General features: G+C 37.8%; 2 protein-coding genes and 1 long non-coding RNA gene across 4 annotated transcripts in view; 1 reads left to right on the plus strand and 2 right to left on the minus strand.

Annotated features, from left to right (window-relative positions):
* Positions 1 to 22,916, minus strand: part of LOC106665347 (flotillin-2) — a 176,306-nt gene that overhangs the window by 36,109 nt on the left and 117,281 nt on the right. The window lies entirely within an intron of this gene.
* Positions 48 to 21,798, plus strand: LOC106665342 (glucose dehydrogenase [FAD, quinone]). 2 transcript variants are annotated; one of them, XM_014391684.2, is made up of 5 exons: positions 48 to 990; positions 9,950 to 10,127; positions 17,584 to 18,380; positions 18,449 to 18,781; positions 20,402 to 21,798. In XM_014391684.2, the coding sequence occupies exons 3-5, from the start codon at positions 17,741 to 17,743 to the stop codon at positions 21,355 to 21,357; spliced, it is 1,929 nt and encodes a 642-aa protein (XP_014247170.1). In that variant the 5' UTR covers positions 48 to 990; positions 9,950 to 10,127; positions 17,584 to 17,740; the 3' UTR covers positions 21,358 to 21,798. The 2 variants fall into 2 exon arrangements, with proteins under 2 accessions (XP_014247170.1, XP_014247171.1); XM_014391685.2 differs by lacking the exon at positions 9,950 to 10,127.
* The window catches only part of LOC112126918, an 86,968-nt gene continuing 79,246 nt past the window's right edge, over positions 15,195 to 22,916 (minus strand). Inside the window, exon 4 of the long non-coding RNA XR_002910306.1 lies at positions 15,195 to 16,177. This is a non-coding gene — a long non-coding RNA (uncharacterized LOC112126918). The remainder of the gene's footprint in view (positions 16,178 to 22,916) is intronic.

A 22,916-nucleotide genomic window follows, 5' to 3' on the forward strand; every position in this document is an offset into this window, starting at 1 on the left:
ATCCGGATCGTTGAAAACAACTAACTGTGAGTAGGGACTATATTTTTGTAAAGATGGTACTGGAGGCCACTTTTAGAGGTTTGTTGAAAGGATGACGATGCCATCTGCATGAAGTACGGTATAGTGCTGAGGGACTGAAGGGTCTAAGAAAGCGTCCAAGCAGCATTCCGTCCGCCCAAGGGAAGGTCTACTTAGATCTGTAGTTGTTTCAGGATGAGTTTTCAAGAATTAATGGGAGCAAACTGATACGGTGATCATGGTGTAGGAAGGTGCTGAGGATTTTGGGGTTTGGGAATGGGAACCACCACGCAATTTGGAAATAAACCTGTTTTTTTAGTAGATTAGTAGGCAGTTTCAGACTTCTATAGTTTTCTTTTGAATTTAAAGTTCCAGGTGAGATTAAACCCTCTATTCAGGAGTTTTATGTTTTTCTACGCTATTAAATTCGTAAATAGATAAAAACTTCGGGTACATCACTGGTAAATCCGAAAATATCTTTCAAGCAAGAGAAGCTGTTATGACATAATCCCGAAACGGGCTACCGGGTCGGACGAGAAGTCGAAGAACCGAAAAGAGAAAGAGAGTGGAAAAGGCGGAAAAGAAAGAGGGATAGAAAGGGAAAATAGGAGAGTGGTGGACGAAGACTTTCACTAAGTCAGGTGGGGTATGGGCTCTTCGAGTCGTCCCCACCGCATTCCCTTATATTTCAACACACGAGGATGTATACCTTCCACCCCTACACTGCAAGTTATATAGGTCAATATAACTTCATTACCACGCGGACCTTAGTGAAGAACAAAAGTGCGCCCTCTTCGAAGTATTGCGAACAAAGTACGCGGTTCTTCGCCTTCGTCGGGAAACTTCACTTAATTTTTTCCCCCCCAACGCGAAGTGTTTTGTTCATGTTATGAGAAGGTGATTCTCTCATCCTACGGCCCTAATTCACTGGCCGGCACCGCTTCTCATAACATTTCGACTAAATGTTTGGAGGTAATTTAAAATAATTTCTTTTTTTTTGAAATGTTGGCCAAATATTTCTAAATTTTTAACTTGTCTATTATATAAGAGGATTAAATAAGTCACGTGCTTTCCACGTTTCGAGAAATAAAACCTGTAGGTCTTGATTTTAAATAATCGAAAGGACGTTAAGAATGAACTATCCACTTTTGTAGCATTAACCCTTAATTTCCATTTGTTTCATTATTTTTAGGGCTAAATTCAATATTTTACCTATTGTTGTGACGCTCTAAGGGCAACAATATCTTACGGGAAAATATATATTATAAGAGTGTAGGCTCCGAATAGACCCTTGAGGTACCTCAGAGACAATTTTAGAAGAGGAGATGGTAAGTAACTTGGTCGAGACATATATGATGAACTAATATGCATATGTACATCTAATGTTAGGTGTGTGTAATATACTACGCCCTTTGAGAGCTATTATATTCTCCCTTCTGCACAGTAAGTCCTACCTCATCAAGGAATTTGATTAATATTCCCAATTTCAACGGGTGAATTCCTTCTACGTTACGTTGTATGTCCCAAAACACTTCTTCCGGCGGGAAAATGTGGTGACACAGTTTGTTAATAGCGTTGGTGTCTCTGCTTCCTTGCAGAATCTGCACCGTGCTTATACCAATCTTCTTCGGATGCCCATTCGGTCTGAAATGTCCTGTCAAGAATCCTGTCAGCATTCGGAGTTATTCCTGCTTCCCTTGATGAATTTGTTGCTTCTTTCCTTCCAAAATTTGCTAGAATCTAGCTTTTTGTCTGAGATACTCATTAATAGTGTGAATCCCTATGCCGCAGAAGGGCATAGGTCTATGGACCTATCAGCCTTTGGCAATCAATTTCCTTGCAAGGGCGTCCGCTCTCTCGTTGCCCTCTACTCCCACATGTCCTGGGACCCAGCAGAGGACTTTGTTTTATATACCTAATTTATTTAGTTTAGTTTTACAATTCAGCACGTCTTTGAGCTAATGATGTTTGAGCTTAGTGCTTTGATGGGTGGTTGGCTATCTGATAGCTTTGTTTTTGTACCTCCTAACTGAACTGCGTGCATCTCTCAATTGCATGGACTTCAGCCTGGACGATACTGGTATATTTTTCCATGGGTTCTGAGTATTTGATCACAGCAGATGGTGCCGTTCTTTTTAAGTACTTAAATTTACTGGAACTAATACATCCTGTTCATGTCGTCTATGAACAAAGATAGGACATTAGAAGTCTGATCGATTATTACGGAAATTTCTTAAATTGTAGATTATCCCGTTACGCCAGATAGTGACAAAGGACTTTTTTAAACATTGAATCAAATACTTTGGCTAAGAGAGATGTTGTATCTAAGCCGGCTTTTGGATACTATGTGCCCCTCGTGAGTCTTTTTAGTATAATTTTTTTTAAAGACTGGTTGCTAGCTTGTTGGACTTCTGTCCAATTACAGTGGGATGATCGCCATGAGTATAATTTTATTGTCCTATCAATAAAGATTGAAGAACAGAAATATCGCAGTATATCCGCCCTGGTAGGACGTCAGTAAGTCTAGAATTTTGTTTAAATTCAAGATTTTCCAAATATTGGTCGTTGCACACATTGCCACAGAGACGCCTTATAATGAAGCCAATCTTGGAACAAAATCTTGGAATTATTAGTGCGTATTACGCTGCGAAGGATTAATTTGTAAAGAGGGCTCGAGGTGTTGGTATGGATCGAGAGGTTGGTGTGAAACTTTTGGAATCGGGAAAGGATCAGTTCGTTGGCAAAAGGAATGTTGAGGTTGTGGTTAGTGACGTAGTAAGGAGCTTGACGATTTCTGAGAACTTTTGTTTGGATAAGCTGGATGTTGGATGGCTTTGCAGAACTCCACAGTTCTATTACATATGTCCAAAGTGGTCACAGTAGTCTTGTATAAGGTTTACTTTTGACGGTCAAGATTTCGGTCCTAGAAGTGTTTGTAGTTGTCCCTGTCTTATGTTAAGTTATTGGCCCTTAAGTCTTAAGTGGGGTTCCACGTCAGTCTGCTATGTAGGTGTATTTTCTTTTCTTTCGTCAGTCTTGTCCTCCACTTTTTGCACCAGTCTTCGATAAGCTCAAGGTGGTCTTGGATGTTGGAGGTAGCTTGGATAGGATTTGAGTTAGAGTTCAAAACTGCGGTCAGGTCCGCGTTAGGTGGTGATGATGGTATTATGGCATATAGGTAGGTCTGCAGTATAAATAATATAAAGGATGGGACCAAAACTGCTTCCTTGTGGGACGCCGCTACTATCTATCTGACTTCCGAGAACCGTTGAAGTAGCTGTCATTAGATAAAATTTCAGAATAAGGTAATACGGAGTGCGTAGGAAGCTTTTAAGTTTATACCATTTACAGTACCAGTTTATTACCACCCTAGACATTTTCTTTAAATAAATCGCGAAATTGTTTATATTTTGACTGGAAACGTTATGAGATTTTTCAACTGGGAGATTTTATTGATTATCGGGTTTATGGCTGTACTATTTGCTTGGGGTGTATGGTATGATGAACCTGTTCCTATTTTGGTCTGCATATTTTAGATGTTTTGGTCAGTTTTTTTGGTAAATAACTGTTTTCCTTTAAAAAATAATTCATTAACTTCTTGTCTAACGACCTTTAACCGAATATGCTGAATGTAATGTTTTATGATATATTCAAGATTGAAATATGTTTTCAGAAGATAGGAAATTTTTGGCAGGCGTAAACCGCCTTCGATTCCCTTTGTCTGTATTGTCACTCTTAACGAAAGCCGTAAAAATACTCTGGTTAATGTTGTCTCAAAAATTTTGAAAAATCGCAGCCGCCGGTGCTGAAAATTACCGATCGGTGTCTAAGCAGATCGTCATCAGGTTTTTCTTCCTCGAAGTGATTTCTTGTTTTTCCACGGTCGTTATACCGTTTCTTTGACGGCATGCTCTTTGGGTTTGATCGCTTGGGTAAACAGATGCGGGAAAGGAGCTGGGAACGAACCATATAAATCGACTGTTACGATATCCCGGACACTGAAACATCCGGTAGCCTGGTCTCGGAGAATGTCAAGGTTCTAGGTTGACGCGTTCGCTCGCCCTCCCTGGCCCTTTGTCTATTACATTTTATGTTCAAGTTTCACGGGATCATCGCTCATAAATCAAAAACTGAACAGACCCTGAAAATTATGAAAAATAAAGAAAACCCAGGATTTTTAAGAAAAATATCTCTCGTAGAAAAAAAGACACAAAACCCATTTTGGAATTTTGAAATCGATTTAGATTCCCCGGTGCGAGTATTGTTCCGAAAGTTGACTTTCTAAAGCAAAGCAAAATAATTTAAATGTGTCTAAACTTTTCTCCGACGGCATTTGTATGCGATGAGAGATCGTGTATGCCCGTTCAATGCGATCCGATTGATTTCACTGGACACTTCATTATGCTCCCGCGCTTCTAAAACTCTTCAAATTATGGCACATCCTAAACATATTCTTTTATCCGCTTAGGCATTTTTTGGTATCGTTTGGTATCATATAAGATTCAGCTTCACACTGGACGATCGAACGCTTCGGACCTTCTTTCCATTCGACTTTCGGGGACTGCAGTGGCCGAGTGGTTTGGGTGTCCGTCGCTAACTGTTCTGGGTTCGAATCCCGCCACATCCCTTGGAATTTTAATTGATTATTGTATAAAAATTTATTGTAAAGTGGTTTGATCGGAACGGGAAGTTACGTAAAGCCCTTCTCTCTGACAAATACTTAAACTCCTAACTGTAGAATTACCGCATGCTTTTAAAATATAATTAATGTACAAAAAACCGAAAAAAATCACTAAACAAGTAAAGATTATTATTGCAATTGTTATGTTAAAACAGATTTCTTGCCTCTTTGAAATTTTTCAAAATAATTCGAAGTGATGGAAATGAAAAATGTTTACCGGACAAGTAAACAGGCCTGTACACAATATGTACAGATTCTATGAAATACAGCCCTTGACAAGCTTTGTGAAAGTTTGCAATAGTCCTAAGCTTGTGCTAAGGGCTTACTTAATATATTTTTACATACATGGTTATATACTAAATTATTACATTGCTTACAGATAGACACAAAGGAAGTTCTACTGTATTTTGATTTCTGCCATTGCAAATTTAAAAGGGTTAAATGTACATTAAACACTTGATTTATGCAAGTTAACCAAGAGAGAAGTGGGGAAAATCATCAGTTTCGAATTTATGTATTCAGTGCTTGTATTTAATAAGCTAATTGTTGATTTATCGTATTTAATGTAATTAATCCTCGTATGCTTGGTACTGGTTCGTTACCCTCGGAAGTTTCTCTTATAATTTGGCTCTATTTCTTTCCTTCTCTTCGTTTTCTTTTTCTTTCTCTGTTTCATCTTTTCGCTCTCATATCAGGCTTTCTCTCACTCACTCTCTCTCTGTATCTATCTATCCCTTTCTTTTCTTTCCTTCTCTTTATTTTATCTCTTTCTCTGTTCCATTTTCCCTCCCTCCTTTCACTATCTCTCTCTCCTCCCTTCTTTTCTCTCTCTTTCTCTTTTTTACTCTCTGTCTCTTCTTTTTTCTTTCTCAATTTTCCCACTTTCCCTCTCTAAAGAGTAATAATAAATTTCTCTTTCTCACTCTCACTTTCTCCCTCTGTCTCTCTCTTTCTCTTACTCGCTCTCTCCCTCTGTCACTCTCACTCTCTCTCTCTCTCTCTCTCTCGCGTGTTTACTAACTGAGGTATGAGGTACTAAATGAGGTAACTCTCCCATTTTTGATGTATGATTCTAAGATTCATTCTCATAAATCTCAAATTTTAATATTTAATAGATTGTTTAATATTTACTATAACTTGTATTGTTTTCATTTATCAGGACATGCATATTGTGCGTCAGTACTATTGCAAAATTATAATGACTGATTTATTAATAAAGCAACTACACCCGTTGCACATGAATTTAAAGTGAAAACATTAATTACAGTAGCCGTTTTTTTATTAATAAATGCTTCTCAAACAAAAGGTCTTTAACCCTTTTGGCCTAATGATAATGGTTTATAAAAGCAATTTGACTGGAGGGGTCCGATAATCAGCTTATTGTTCCATTGTGTTCATCTTTTTTAAAAATAATAGAAGCATACGGGAAGCTGTGTATTATATCAACTAGGATTATATCGGCTGGACGAGTATGGCTTTCCTGTGGTATTGTTCGGTCTGCGGATGAACGATCAACCTTTCTTTTGCCTTTACCATCATCTTTTTAAAGTGTGGTTTCTCATTTGCGGTAGACGCGAACGTGCTTAGTTGTTTGCCTTAAAAAATGAAAACGTTGAATATTTCACATTGAATATCCTGAAGTTTTTTCCACACATGCTGTTACTAAAAACTAAAAAAAAGACATACTGACCTGAGCTCCTTACACAAAAACATCAATTTTCAGAAATAGAAAACAAAGCAGTATAAATTTTTTTAAACCCAACGAACTACAATTCCACATATACATAAAAAATAATTCAAACCGACTAAAACCACTCCCACCGATCGGCAACACTAAAATACACGACAGACTAAAAACAGTACCACTGACAGCTACAACACAAGCATGATCAACGAAACGACACAACAGAAACAGATCACCAACACAATTGGAAAAACTGTTAAGATAAAAAATGAAGATGAAGAAGATGATGATGAAAATGAGACTAGGAAGTGTGGGTTTATGTTCCCCAAGCTCTGCAGCCTTCTGGCTTCTTATGCTTTCCTAGTTCCTTAGTTCCGTCTATCGTTTCGATCCTTTTTTTAAGTACTAGGACATTGACTATCGTTGCTACAATTCCTTTAACTGGGTTTTCTTTGTATCCCAGGTTATGTCTCCATTGAGCGGCTACTTCGCACTCGAAGTTGACATGGGTGGCGGTTTCTTCCTCCTCACTACATATCCTAGGATTGAGTCATTAATACCGGGGTTATGTATATGTTTTCCCAGATACCAGTGACCGGTATATAGTACTATCACTCCTCTGAGTTTAGCCCTCTCTTGCTGTTGCGGTGAGTTTGCCAGTCATGGTGAGCGTTGTTTTAGCTTTAAGCTTTCAGTTTACTGTGCCTAGCGCCTCTATTGTTTATCCACTTCATTTTTTGACTTTTTTGGAACCATTGTGTGATGGAGGATTCCGAGTTTGTTTTTATTAACCAAAGAATAGGTACAGGTGCATGGTCTTGCAGATCCTCTTCGGGCCAGTTTGTCTACTTTTTCGTTACTCAAAATTCCTCTATATCCTGCTACCCATGATTGGTTGTTGAGTTTCCCCAGCTTTTGGACGTTGTGGATGCATTCATTTAAGACAAAACATTGACAAGACTAGACCATTTGACAAAAATAGCATTACGCCATAAATTGGGAAACTGGGAAAAATACATTGGACAAACACGAAGAAATATAAAAGATATATAAAAAATAAGAGAAAAATATAAAAAGAAGCGAAATAATTAAATCATTTATTAAAAGGTCAATTTTTCATGGGCACGGCCAATTTTCACACTTTATTCGACTTGTGAAAAGGTCCTTTTGTGGACTGAGAAATCGTCCTTTCATGCTCGACCATGGCGTGTGAACAACCGAATAGACGAAGGCACGCGCCCGTGGTTTAGTCCTTCTGGGGTAGATCACGCTCGATCCTCGACCACAAATCTCAAGAATGGCAATAACGGAAAAGTGAAACGGCTTTTCCGGCCACGAGTTCTCTTTCTGTTTTAAGAAATTTCAATTGGGAAATGCTCAAGAGCGTAACAGACATGCCGACGTTCGACAAAACCAACAGAAAAATTAACGCTAATTGTCGTTCATTGTCTTGCTCAGTAAGTCCCCGGTACTAACACGGTTGCCAAATTCAAAACCGTCCCTTTGTACGTCTACAGAAGAGAAATAAAACTTGCAAGTACACCAAATACATAGACCGTGAAGAGGCTCGCGACTGGGGCCGAGTGGATCATTCTACCGTATGATAATGAATTATCTAACCTCAGACGTATTCAGTATTTTACGCAACTGTTTCTTGTGGTCTTCGCTTTTTGAACTCATGTTCAAATAATAATCGTTTCATAAGAAATTTCAAAAATAGTATGTGTTTTGGCAAGAGCAAAATAGAGGCCCTGCCTTGAGTCCTCCCTTGAACCTCTCCCTACGTCCTTTTTCCAGCAGTTCTGATTTCTCTGTCTCCCAGTGCGAATCTATTGTGAATGAAAAACCTCTTCTCGGCTCACTTCTCCTCTTTTTAAAAAATTTCTCCTGGGAGCACCTCTCATTTTCCCTTTATCGTTTTCTTTAATATTTCTCAAATTTCCCTTCCTATCCTTCACTTCCTAAACTTCGTTGTACGGCGTTGCAACGGGGCCCCAACTTCGATATGACCTTTCAATGAGTGATCGATTCCTTTTTTCTTTATACAGTCCACGCCAAATCGTAAGTTTTTTTCATTTCCTTTTTTTTAAATTTTATTTTTGTATCCAGCCCAAACAGTATGTTTGATGGAATTCTCACACCAAATATTCAAGGTGGTAGCGAAGCTTTTTTAAAAAAGACAAAAGTGTAATTTTTTTGAGGTGTGCGGGATGATCAACCTTAAGCTCGATCGTTTCCCATCATCCTGGTACGCTTATTATCGCTTCTTTGGTCAACCGTCTAAAGTGGTGGGCCTAAAAAAAAAATCCTACCTACCAAAGACTACAATTTTTCCATTTCGAGTCAGAGCTCGTCTGTTTAATGACCATCTATTCTGATCCCACCTAGTTTCGCCGGTCGTTCGCGGTCCGACGAATTTCAGATTCCATCCTACTTTAACGACGGGTTGTATAACAAATTTATATAACGGGCAAAATAATTTTGATCCAATTTCAAAACAAAATAAGACCCTGAAATACATCTTACACAGGACACGAACAACTTAGTGCACGTGTTTGTGAGAGGGGGAGAGCGAGTGAGTGAGAGAAAGAGTGAGTGAGAGAGTGAGTGAGCGAGTGAGTGAGAGGGAGGAAGGGAGGGAGGGAGTGAGAGTGAGTGAGTGAGTGAGAGTGAGGAAGGGAGGGAGTGAATGAGTAAGTGAGAGGGAAGGAAGGAGGGAGGGAGGGAGCGAGTGAGTGGGAGAGAGTGAGTGAATGAGTGAGTGTGAGAGAGTGAGTGAGTGAAGGAGTGTAATAGAGAAAGAGAGTGAGAGATTGATTGATTGACTGAGTGGGTTAGAGGGAGAGTCATACGAAAGACCACAAGCTTAGGCTATACGAATTTACGAGAATTTCTTTTGTTCAATGTTGATTCTCTTTTTTTTCTTGTTCTTTTGTTCCTCACCTCCCTGTACTGCGAAGAAATGAGATGTTAGATCAGTCTACTTTTTTCTTATGTTAAGAGTAATTACCTACTGCTTAAAAATAAAAGAGGAAGAACCAATGAAGAAAATTTATTTGTTAAAAGAAAAATTGTCGTAGGTATTTTAAGAAGTTTTGTGTATAGACAATAAAGTGTATTGAAATTTTTTTGTACATATTACGTATTTTTCAACACCCTATGTAATCCGAGTTTTCTAGCAATCTGAATCCCCCCCCCCCCCAGTAGTGATTAGTTCCGATTACTGAGAGAGCACTGTAATGAAGGAAATTTGTAATTTTTTTGTAAATATTCTAACAATTTCATTAGTTTTAATATCAGTTTTTTCATAATGGACCCGGCTTTTGGTAACAAAAGAATCGTCCTCTTTTGTGTACACGGTCTTGGACTAATCGCAGCCGGACAATTTTAAAGTTTCCGTGTGTTAAAGTCATTACGATTTACAAATTATTTGTTATGACTTTTAAAGTGCGCCTGTGCGACGGCTTTCGTTCGTTATTTAATCAATCGAAATCCAGGGCAAAATAATTTGTAACTTCTCTCAATAAAAAAAAAAAATTCCGATAATGCTGCTTTCTTTCTTCCAGGATTACGGAGAGCTTTAACAGGACTTATGTAAGTTGTGGACAAACGTAGGCAAGCCCCTCAGATGCATATTGCCACACTGCGAGGAATTCGTCACTTCCTACTCTGACACATTTGACCCGACGGCTTTTTGCGTCTGTGAATTTGAAGAATTCATTGACCGATAAAAATTAGTTCAGGGTAGGAAATTTTTTTTATTGTATGTAGTACTCATGGTTTTATACTTTTTAAAAGGATAGTTCCTACTCACAGTAAGTTGTTTTGCAACGATCCGGATTTCGAGCGTTTTAGCTCATCATCAGGTTGAAGGACTTCTACAACCACGTCTCTCGACATGAATTGCCAAAGTGAACCGCTGATACATCCGCCAACGCGACGTTCCAATTAGCAGCTGATTTTTTTAATGACGCTCAATTTGAACGTGTGAAACGCGGAAATTATAACACAAATAAATATTAGAATAATAAATGCTTAATATTACTATAAATTACTATAAAAATAATAACAATTAAAATAATTAGATTATTTATTTGGATGTTTGATATTATTTATGTACATNACAACTTACTGTGAGTAGGAACTATCCTTTTAAAAAGTATTGAACACCACACTCACTCCATCATTTATCATTTCTACTCATGGTTTTGTGTCCCCTAGTAAGAGTGAATGTATTTATTGGCGTGAATGTGAACTTAACACCACTGTGAGTGATTGGTATGTGAATAGAAAAAATGTATTTAGGTGTGAGTGAGAGTGTGAATGGGTTTAGATCTACAGACCGCGATAGTTTTTTTTTTTTTGGGGGGGGGGGTTCAGGGCTCGAATGACCTGACTTCCAACATTCATTGCTTTTTTCAGTTTCCTTTACAGAAAATTTATTGATGACAAATTATATTAATCTGGTATTAGTTATAACATGTTTGATTTTGTAATGTCAATTTTTTTAATAAATATACTTAAGAATTAAATATTAAGTTTTACCTGAGGCAGCAATTAAATTTTATATCTGTGTAAATAACTAATATGAAGAACATAGAGGTAAATAAATGCAAAATACAATACAATTTGACCAATAAAGGAACAGGACTAATTGAAATGCTACGTTAAACACAAATTAACGGCAATTTAAGAAAAAAGGGTTATATGCTAATTTTATAATCGATTCAATTGAAGACTGGTAAGAGTGGTAAGACCTACTCTTTTCTATTTACATAAAAACGATCTAAGTTTCAAACCGAATCGACTTTTTCCCGTGTATCGTCCCCTTTTGGAATCAGACGAAAATAAATAGAGCAGTTTTGTAGGTTGTTCGCACACGTACCACCAGCAGTTTCACGCGAATATTTCACGGTCCTGTTGCATAAGGCAAGGGGTCAAGGGCTCCAAGTGCGCTTCGCTAGGTCTTTTCTTTTTCTTTCTTTTTTTATTTAAACGATTAACAATATTCTTTTTTTTATCATTGGCATGCTTCGAAGAGTTTGGCAAGATAAAAATAATGCTCAACATTTCTCCAGATGTTTTATGCAACGTTGAGTAAGTGGCCATCACAGTCGCAACACTGCTATTATCGTCATTTGGCCTAACAATAAGTCTCACCATTGCTAAAAGCGTTTATGTTGGAGCTTAATTTAAAAATGTGAAAAAGAAAACTAGTCAGAGATTTAAAAAAAAGTGAAATATTGAAAGCCAAGTATGTATTTAAAAACTTAGGTGTGGAAAAACTAACATTTTAAAAACTCTGGTAGATTTCAATGAAACTTTCTTTGATAAAAAAAGGTAATTAATATAAAGAAAATATTAATTAATTATTAATATTAGGCTCGTGTGACTTACTTCCTGTAACCGAGCGATGTAGAAAAGTAGGTTAAAATATATTTTTTTAGCAGGAAACAAAGTCGTGATTCCTTTTTTTGCACCTCCAAAGACGCCTGAATTAAAATTTTGGTTAAAATCCGAAAATAATTTTTTTTCTTTCAAATTTTTCGCCTTCGTGTTTTCAGCCTCTGGTTTTGTTTCGAAAATCACAAAAATTGTTATAATTTGGAAACACCTCAGATCTTTAGATAAAGAAACTTTACAGAAGTTTAGAAGTGTAGAAGAATTACACAAATTTTCCCCTTCATAAGTAAATCGAAACGGGATAATTAAATTAAATATTTTGAGGTGTTTTTGTTGGTTTTGTCCCCACACTTTGGCTGCTAAGTACATTTCTGACCGAGAGAAGTAGGAAAACAAGGTTAAAATATTTTTTAAGCAAGAAAAAAAAGTCGATATAAGTTTTCCCCACCTCGTAAAAATCCCTGAATAAAATTTTTGTGTAAATCAAAACATTGAAAATTTCTCAAGTTTTTTCGCAAATTTCAAATGCCTTCGATTTTTTGTTCGAAAATTACAAAAATGATGATAACTTGGAATCAATTCCGCCGATCCTCAAAAAACTTTACAGAGATTTAAACCATTTTATCTATACATAATGGAATAAACCTGATCTCCGTAAATAAATCAGGACTGGAGATATAAAATAAAACGTAGTATACTGCTAATTCCTCAAAAAAACATAAAATTGCGATTTTTCTAGATGTATCCAGGTTGCAATTTATATAAATAATGTAAGGTTTAGAGTCAAATAATTTACTTAGGTGCTTAAACAAATTCTATGTTTATTTTTCTATTTCCCTAAAACGTTTGTATTTTTGTGGATTTCATCCTTATTTTTCTCAGTTTTAATACAATAAAAAGCAAAGGTTTCAGCAAGAGTTAAGTTCCTTTTAAAGCCCTTCAACACCAATTTATATTACCCTCCATTATCTAATTTTATATTTTCAAATAAAAAAATAGATATTTGTGAGATGGATTTTATCCCAAGACATTTTTTTCTGGTGTCCTATTTTTTCACTTAAAAATTCTTAACTCAGCTAGGTTTTATCCGAATTCAACGTTATTACAACCCTTGGGAAGCTTAATTTCTCTTCTTTCAGCCTATTTCAGTAGCTTTTGATTTGTATGTTTTATAAGTGAGAAAAACAAAGAAGAAATCGACAAAAACTCCTCAAACGCGTTATTTTATATTTACGGTTCTGATTTATTTACGAAGGCCACGTTTGTACCATTCCGTATAGTCAAAAGGGTCCTAAAGAACTGCAAAATTCCCTGCGGATTGGTGGATTCGTTTCAAATTTATCGCAGATTTTAATGAAACTTTTTTTTTGTGATACTAGGTCCAAAAATATTAGACACGTGTCCCAGTGTTCTTGCGAACTAACAGCCTAGAATTTAAAAAAAAATAATTTAAACACTTTTTTAAATATGTTTTTCTGACTTTATTCTATATGTATTTCAATATTACATATCATCTAATTCTTTTTTTAAACTTAGGATAGCAAAATAATACGTGGGAATGTATTAAATGAGGTTAGATATACAAATGTAACAAAAATCAAAAGATGGTTTCAGTAAAGCAGGCCAGAAATGGATTTTTTGAAAAAGCAGTTCGGATTCGTTTTAAACAACTGTTAAAACATTTAAACACGAATTTTCATCGCAAAAGAATTGGACATTTTTTGACTGGATTCCCCCGGGTACACGATTTTTTCTCGCCGATGTCAATTTTACCATTTAAAAATTTATAACTCATCTGGATTTTATCCAAATCCAATGTTCTAAAAACTTTAAAATTTCTTTTCTTTCAGCCTATCTCAATGACTTTTTATTTTTTAAAAGTGAGAAAAATCAGGATGAAATCGACAATAATTTCTCAATTGTTGTTATTTTATACCTCCGATTCTGATTTATTTACGGAGGCCAAGTTTTTCCATTACGTATAGGTGGTAAAATGGTTTAAAATCCCTGTCGTTTCTTCAGGATCGGTAAAGCGAAAGCAATTTTTATTTGAAAAGCAAAAAATTCGAGAATTTTTTTGATTAATTTTCACAAAATATTGTATTCGGGGGTTTGTCAGGGTGTGGGAAACGTTTATCAACTTTGTTTCTTGCTAAAAAAATATTTTAACCTTGCTTTTCTACGTCGTTCGCTCAAAATATCAGCGAAAGTATGGGTATCATAGATATTGAAATAAATAATTTTTAGCAGTTTTTGCATTCATCTTTATTTTTCTTATTTTTAACAACACAAAAGCTAAAATTTGTCTACTAGCGAAAATTAAGCAATTAATTATAAGCAATTACTTTATTAAGCTTTCTAACGTTTGTAATAATTATTCTTTATATGTAAGGTCTTGGTTGAAATGAAAAAGCTAGCGTCACGAGCGGGATTCGAACCACGACCTTCGGCTCAATACGCCGCTGCTCTAACCATTTGAGCTATCGTGACTTCTATTCACTCGGTCACCAACTTCCCATCTCAACCTACAACCTTTCGATGGAAACTCTTTTTACCATTTTTCAGTGGATCAAAGTCACGATAAGCCAAGTGGTTAGAGCATCGGCGTATTGAGCCGAAGGTCGTGGGTTCGATTCTCGCTCATGACGTTAACTTTTTCATTTCAACCAAAACCTTACATAAAATTATTAATTAATTGAAAGAAGTAATTTGACCAATAGACCACTAAATATAATGGATTTAATAAGTCAAACGAAGTATAACTTCACTAAAAGCTCTCCGTGGCCATTTCATTTGTCGCCGAGAATCGAATCCTGATTTCACGACATTTGAAAAATTGGCAAAAAGGAGGGAAAATTCGAAAGGTTGTAGGTTGAGATTGGGAGTTGGTTCGAATCCCGCTAGTGACACTAACTTTTTCATTTCAACCAATACCTTACATAAATAGATTAATTAATTAGAAGAAGTTATCTGGTCAATCAGACTGTAATACAATACAGACAGAAATATAATGGATTTAAGTTTGCAATAAAGTTGAATTTGGATAAAATCCAGATGAGTTATGAATTTTTAAGTAGAACAACGAACATTTCTCTATTTTTCTAATTTCGTCTATTTTTTGTTTACTATAAAAATTCGTGCACAAGGGCTTTGAAGGATGCTTAAAACGAATCCAAATAGATTTTTTTTCTATTTTGTTAGTATAGTTTTTTTGGAAGTGCATTAATTTACTTACGTAACTTTTTGTATATCTAATTATTAATACGATCCTGTGTAAAATGTCGAAATAGACTGATATATAATAACCTTGAAATACATGAACAACTTAGGAAGGAAACCATATTTAAAAACATGAAATGAGACAAATATTTCTAACAACTATCAGGTCAACAATTTAGAGTACTTTCTTTTACTTTTGATTATTTGGCCAATAATTTTATTATTCGCCCAGACATAATAGCAAACATTTCCAAATTCCCTGAAAATTTCCCACGAGTGGTTTTACCCTAAAGGAAGAGGAGCAAAAGGGCTCGGTGAAACTTGGAAACCCTTTTCGGATCGTGATTTTCCTTTTCGTTTAGCAATACCGCCGACGGTTTTACGCATCGGTGTTACGTTTATGTAAGTGCGTACGCGATTTCCCCTAAACGAAACATCTCTGAAGAAATAACAACTTTCGAACATACATATGCAGTTCGTTGGTATCTCTCACTCTAACGCTCTACACTAATTATTAATGAGCGTGTGATTTAAAAAAGACCAGTTTGTACAATTTATGTGTTTACCCTCGGTCCAAAGCGTTTTACTCTCTGCGCCATCCTCGGGATCAGTTCATCTGCTTCTGTTTCATAAACGGGTAAATGATGGGTAGTCAAACGGCATTAGTCAAATAATTTACAGTTTGAAAAACGAAACTAGTTCAAAAGGGCAGAACGGTTTATCCTCGGGCCGGTGAGCCGCAATATTACGTGATTTAAAAAGCCACTTATCAGAGAAAGTCGGCCAATCGCCCATCAAAAGAGCGACCAAACTGCCAGCATTTAAATTAATTAATTTATTAAAAGTCTCCCTGCGGTTCCGACTTAGTTGATCTATAAGTTATAAGCTCCATTGCAAACAAGGAATCGGCAAACACACCAAACGTCGGGAGAATTTAAAATAATTGCCTATTGTTGAAGGATTTAAACCGTTTAATATGGCCATCTTCAATGGTCTATAGGACACGGATGACAACAGAACACAGACAAACCACCGAAGACATCGAAATGCCGACACATGTGCCACAGATAAAACGAGAGTACGATCGGAGACTATCAAGCTTATGAGCAGGGCGATGTAAAATAGCGCTACATACAAGATTGATTTTCATAGAGAAATCACAAGCAGCATACCTGAAAAATTAAAACAATAAATAAGTAAATTATTTTAGCAGTATTTATAAAAAAAAGTTTATTTAGTAAATTAAAGTAGTGACCTTCACTTAGGGCTTATGAGGTCGCTTGATCAGTGATGCTTCAGGTTTCTCACACACGGGTTTGTCTGACAGGATAATTGAGAAACTTCATGTAGCTGTTTTTGGCAACTTCAAGGCTTGGACTATTGGTTATTAAGATTGTTACGAGTGGTATGGATTGGTTCTTAGAAAGGAGCATTGAGGTTTGGAAGATTTTGGATCACAAATGCCTGGTTGTAAATAACGTTTGGTTTCTGGATAAGGTCGATGAAATAGGTTTCGGAATGCCACTTCATGTAAACAAGGCGATTTGTAGAGTTGATTGTCCAGCAGTCTTAAGAAGACTGAAGCGTCTGTTGAGTTTTACCCACCTTCGTTGGGTGTGAGTGACGTGTTCACAATCTTTTGTTTATTGTCATTTTCCACCCTTGCTTAAGACAACACATGTGACATGGGTTCTGGTTGATATGACGAGTTTTTTTTTATAGGAGCAATGGTTGGTGGTTCAGATAGGTTCAGAAAGGATAGAAATGTCTGCAGTTTACACTGTGTGGAGGGTAGGTCCTAAGATAATGCCTTGCAGTACACCTGCAACAGTGCGATAACCGGCTGATAGAAGGAACCACTGAGAACTTGGAAGTAAAGGGTGTACTCTATTAAGCTTCCAGAGAAGCTCCGAGTACTTACTAGTCCGAAGGCTCGCTTCTCATCTAGGAATGAGCAAAGAGTATTCAAATTACCTTATTTCTATAAGGTTACGAGAATGAAGGATGGGTTGACGTAGCTGTCTGATTGAGATGACGATAACCTTCTGGGAAGAAAGAATTGCGGTATCATCATAGGTGATAAGGATATTTTAAGAAAAGTTAGGAAAATCTGCAGAGTATGCAGTGTAGAGTATGAGTCCTAAGATGCTTCCCTGAAATATACCTGCGTCTATGCGATAGCCGGCTGATAGAGAAGGATCACTGATGACATTTTATTCGAATAACACTGGATATGTGGCTAGGTCGTTTCTGATCATTCTGGTCTGCCTATTCCCGTTGTTTTGGTTCAAACAACAATAGATCAACACAGTAGCGATAGGTAGGCCATAATGATCGGAAAAAGGCCAAACTACAGGTTTATCGCCCCCAAGAAATCAATATAATTTATGCGATTGTGTAACCCAAAGCTAAACCGGTTAAAATAAACAAATAAAAATACACCTTTCGTATTGTAGTAATATTTATTACATATTTGTAATATTTGATAAATTTCAATTTGTTGCAAATAAAACAAGAGAATAATCTCCCAAGACAAAGCCAATAATCCGCCAGCTTATTTGGTTTCGTTTTGTTTTAGGTGACGTCGAGAAAGATGTACCTACTCGAGAAAGTGTCGCATTATCAGACCCTACCAGCATAACGACGAGAAAGGGACGTTTTATCCGAATGAACTAATCAAAAGTCAAAGTTTTTGATAATTTTCGCAGTGACAACTTTCTATTTATTGGCCGGACATGGTTGACATAAGCTCAGTAATATTGACGGCCTTAAAAACCGCTTCCGGTCTTTTCGGTTTAGGCAAAATTTGGTTCATACCGACATTTTTAGCGGCGTTGACCTATTATAATTACGATTTGTATGATCCCGAAAATCAGCCCATTAATGTTAACGTAATAAAAAAGGAATATGATTTTATCGTCGTCGGGGGCGGTTCGGCCGGTTCGGTCGTCGCGAACCGTCTCAGCGCGAACAAGGAGTGGTCGGTCTTGCTTTTGGAAGCCGGCGGCCAGGAATCTATAATAACGGATGTCCCTATCCTCTCGTTATACTTGCACGGCAGCAACTACGACTGGAAGTACAAAACGGAACCTGGAACGACGGCGTGCCAGGCGATGAAGGGAAAACGTTGTTGCTGGACTAGAGGCAAGGTCATAGGAGGATCGAGCGTGCTCAACACCATGCTGTACGTGAGGGGAAACAGGAGGGACTTCGACCATTGGGAAGCCTTGGGAAATCCTGGCTGGGGTTACAGAGACGTCCTTCCTTACTTCCTCAAATCCGAGGATCAAAGGAACCCTTACCTGGCTCGAAATAAATACCATGCCACAGGCGGATTTCTAACCGTGGACGACGCACCTTGGCTTACACCTTTAGGTACGTTGCACTGTTTTAATCAATATTATTGTACAGTATAATTGTATTAACCGAATCGTCACTTGTAGGCATAGCCTTCTTGCAAGCCGGCGAGGAAATGGGTTACGAGATTCTAGACATAAACGGCGAGAAACAAACCGGATTCGCCCTTTACCAGTTCACTACAAGAAGAGGGATGCGCGTCAGCGCAGCTAAGGCTTTCTTGAACCCGATCAGACTAAGGAAGAATCTGAACATCGCCCTTGGAACCTTCGTGACCAAAGTTCTGATTGACCAGGCGACAAAAAGAGCTTACGGCGTCGAATATATACGAGGAGGTAAAAAAGGAGTGGCACTCGCGAGAAAAGAAGTGATCCTTTCCGCAGGAGCTGTCAACTCACCACAGCTTTTGATGCTTTCAGGTAACCCACTGACGAATTACTTAAAAAAACACTAATTTTGATAAAAGTGAAATGAATTTCCTAAATAGTCATATTATAAGATAACTGTCGTTTCCCAAAATAACAGCAAATCACTAGTTTTACATGTTGGTGTTTGTTGAGGATGAAGTTCAATGACTTTGGATATTGTCATTCTTAGGTACTTAGTATAAAATGGCGAATAATGAGTTAATATGGCAAATTGCATAAGATTTCATTTGATATTACGAAGGATAGTAATGAAGGGAAATGAACCAATTTGCGATAGCGAAACTGGAATTGTTATTTTCTTTCGAACTTGTTCCAGTAGATATTGGCAATCAAAAAGTTCCATAGACTCAATAATGTCTCTAAATTAATAAACTTATTCTTTATAGGAATGTCACCCGAAATGATAATTAAGCTTGAGCAGGGCAGAGATTATTTGGGCCCCTGTTCCGATTTTTGCAGGAAAAATGGATGTTTTTTGTACATAGTACTGATAGATATCTCGTTTTCTGTTCCATTTTATATACGTGAGATTGAATGTATTTATTAGCGTGAGAGGGCCGATGGCGGATATATCTAGTACTCCACTGACCCTCATTTGGATAAGCTATATGATATGTGTTGAGGGTGATAGAGAAATATCAAGCCATCCAATGCTTCATGGGACCCTCTTTCATTTAGTTGAGAACGGGATAGGATTAAGATAGGCAGGGAAGAATAGGAGGTAAGGAGGTTGGGATAGTGGGTTAGGTGGAGGGATAGTTTAGAGTGGATGTTGTGGATCAGATCCTTCTCGAATGGGATTTTTAGATATTTATGAATCGTTGGTAAACGGATACGGCGGAGAACTTTGGGTTGAAAGGATGGATGGTGGCCGATTTGGTCGAGCCCCACAGTTCGATTCCTTATGTTGAAACGGTTGATGAGTGTTTTGTAAACAGTGGGCTTGGCTTTTTTGCTCGTTCTTGATCCTCCACCGAGTGCACGAGTCGGTAATGAGTTGCAGATGTTGGATTGCTTCTGTTGCACTAGGATTGGAATGTATTGGCTGTGTCCGTCAACGTAGGTTGTGAGTTAGGTGTTTGGATGTGTGGTTATATCAGCAGTATAAATGTGTAGATGATTGGACCTAGGATATTCCTTGCGGAACGCCAATTATGTGAATTGAAAATAATGTATTAAAGAGTGAGTGAGAATGTGGAGTGTGTTTGGATTAAGGAACTGATCGCATTGGTGGTTGAAATGTCCTAGCTGTTGTTAGCTCCTGGAGCCCAACCTCGGTGGTTGGAGGGATAAGACCGGGGTCTGACCAGGACTGCCAAACCAGAGTGGGTGATTCTCATGGCCTGGCGGTAATTTACTGTAAAATAAACAAAATCTGGAATAGCCTACGGGCTGCGAGAAATTATAGTATGTACACGCATGTGCGGAGCTGAGTTTATATAAGTCAGGTATTCTTTAAGTTTACCATAATAATTATAACATAACTAAGGACTGTCCCTGTTTTCGAAATAGTTGTTGGAGCTTTTCATTCAAAATTCGACGTGGACTGAAAGACTTATTGTTTAATTAACGATTATAATGGATATAATACAATCCACATTTATGTTTAAGGTGTCGGACCCAAGGAGCATTTGCAGCAGCACAGAATTCCAGTCTTGGTGGATTCTCCGGGAGTAGGCGAGAACGTAATGGACCACATAGCGGTCGGGGGTATGGCCTTCCTTATCGACTACCAGATCAGTTTGGTGATGAACCGACTGGTGAACGTGAATTCCGCTCTTCGTTACGCCGTCTCCGGACAAGGTCCATTGACTTCGAGCGTCGGATTGGAGACTGTGGCTTTCATAACGACCAAATACGGCAACAAATCTGACGACTGGCCCGACATCGAATTCATGCTGACTTCGGCGAGTACGAATTCAGACGGAGGAAGTAACGTGAAACGAGCCCACTGCTTGACGGACGAGTTCTACAACGAGGTGTTCGGAGAGATCAATAATAAGGACGTATTCGGAGTGTTTCCGATGATGCTACGTCCAAAGAGCAGGGGAAGGATAAAATTGAAGAGTTCCAACCCTCTCCATTACCCGCTGATATACCACAACTACCTTACCCACCCGGAAGACGTGGCGGTCCTCCGGGAAGGCGTCAAGGCAGCGTTGGCATTCGCAGAAACGGCAGCTATGAAGAGGTTCGGAGCGAGATTTCACAGGAAGCCAGTCCCTGGGTGCAAGCAGTACCCGCTTTTCACAGACTCCTATTGGGACTGCTACATACGACAATACACGATGACCATTTATCACATGTCCGGCTCCTGCAAAATGGGACCGGTCGATGATCCGTACGCCGTCGTCGACCCGTCCCTCAGGGTGTACGGTGTCCAGAATCTGAGAGTCATCGACGCGTCCATCATGCCACAGATAACCAGCGGAAACATCAACGCTCCCGTCATCATGATCGGTGAAAAAGGCGCCGATATGATCGTCGACTTTTGGAAACAATACGGGAAAAACAAGCGCCAAGCGAAAACAATCTGTTACGACAATTCAACTCTATATGGATGTTGATTTGTATAAAAACAAATATCTACGTGATTTAGTTTTATGATAGGGATCGTGATTTCTGGCAATGACTGCGTCATAATTTTGCCAAGCTAGTTAACGATTGTTATTGTCATTACTTGCCATTATTGTTACATAACGATATATTATTTATTAATATAGATAGACGATGTAGTTTCATTGGTCCACAAGGCGAACCGAACATTAATGACTGAGATTGTAATTACTTTAAACATAAATGATAGCATTATGTACAGTATGATCAAATGATATTGTATGATATTAATGTCATGTATCAAAAGCCGTCTTATCATTAAGGTGGTATCAATATATATATATTTTTTTATATTTAAATGAGTAGTCTAAAATGCGATTAGATGTTATGAGTTGGATAATCCAAATTCACTACCATTTTGTTATTTTAACAAATATCATCATTAAATTTTTTTTATTTATTATTATTACCAACTCCACACTATTTCTCTTAGAATTAGAGAGAAAAAAAACGCTGAAAGCGAAGCTGTTAAGGTTGGTCGTTGCAATAGCAACGACATCTTTCAACGGGTCCTGCGAAGAGCTGGAACATGCCTGATGAGCTGGTGAATGATGATGACGAGAAGAAATACTAGTAAACGAGGGTATTTCCAGCACTGAAGCCTTCTAGCTTCTGTACTTGTTTCTTAGATCAGTTCAATTGATTATTAAGAATTTTAAGAATTAGGTCATTGCTGCAATTTTTCCCGTGTATTCTTGATCAAACATCCCCAGGTTACATCAACCTTAAAACGTAATCTGGTTAACCTAGGACCTTGAAAATGAAGTTTTGATGGAAGCGGTGTCTGTTGATCGTTGAAAAACCCTAGATTCGCATTCGAAGATAACACGGGTGACAATTTTTTCCTCCTGGCATAACCTATGTAGTCTTCATTGAGTATACTCAAATTGGGTAAATTTTCTCAGTGACCGGCATATAGTCCCAACACCCCCTTCCTTGCAATGAGTTTGTCAGTTTTGGTGAGGGTTCTTTAATCATAATCTCACAGCGCCTGTTGCCTCTGGAGTTCGTCTTTTTCGTACTTTTGTTTTGTGTGGGCCCATTCTGAGATCGAGAAGCCTGTCTTTGTTATCTAAAGTACTGGTTCAGGGCCCTGTATATGGTCGTGCAGACGCTTTTCTGGCCATTCTGATGAGATACTGCGACCATTGCGTCTCCTTTCTTAATAATTACATGCTATGGGCTACGAGGTCTCGGGGCGATATCGACTTCAGTCGCCTGACTGGGTTGTAGGGATGGGCTGGACATAGATCGGTAGTATTTACGAAGGGTATTTGAAAGTGATTATGAAAGGTGGTGCTGGCAATGGTTCTGAGGACTCTGGATTGAAAGGACTGGCGGTGCCCCATAGATCTAATCCATATGTCGTCTGTTAGATACCCGTCTTTTTGTTTTTGTGTGTCGGTTACAGGCTAGAACCCCATCGCAAATCTTTATCGATTAAACATCGATCACTTAAAAATAAAGGGCTTATGTTGGACATAAAACACATTACATAAATCGCGACTAA

The sequence above is a fragment of the Cimex lectularius genome, unplaced genomic scaffold (genome assembly GCF_000648675.2).
Source record: "Cimex lectularius strain Harlan isolate CLEC.00 unplaced genomic scaffold, Clec_2.1 scaffold9, whole genome shotgun sequence".
NCBI lineage: Eukaryota > Metazoa > Arthropoda > Insecta > Hemiptera > Cimicidae > Cimex > Cimex lectularius.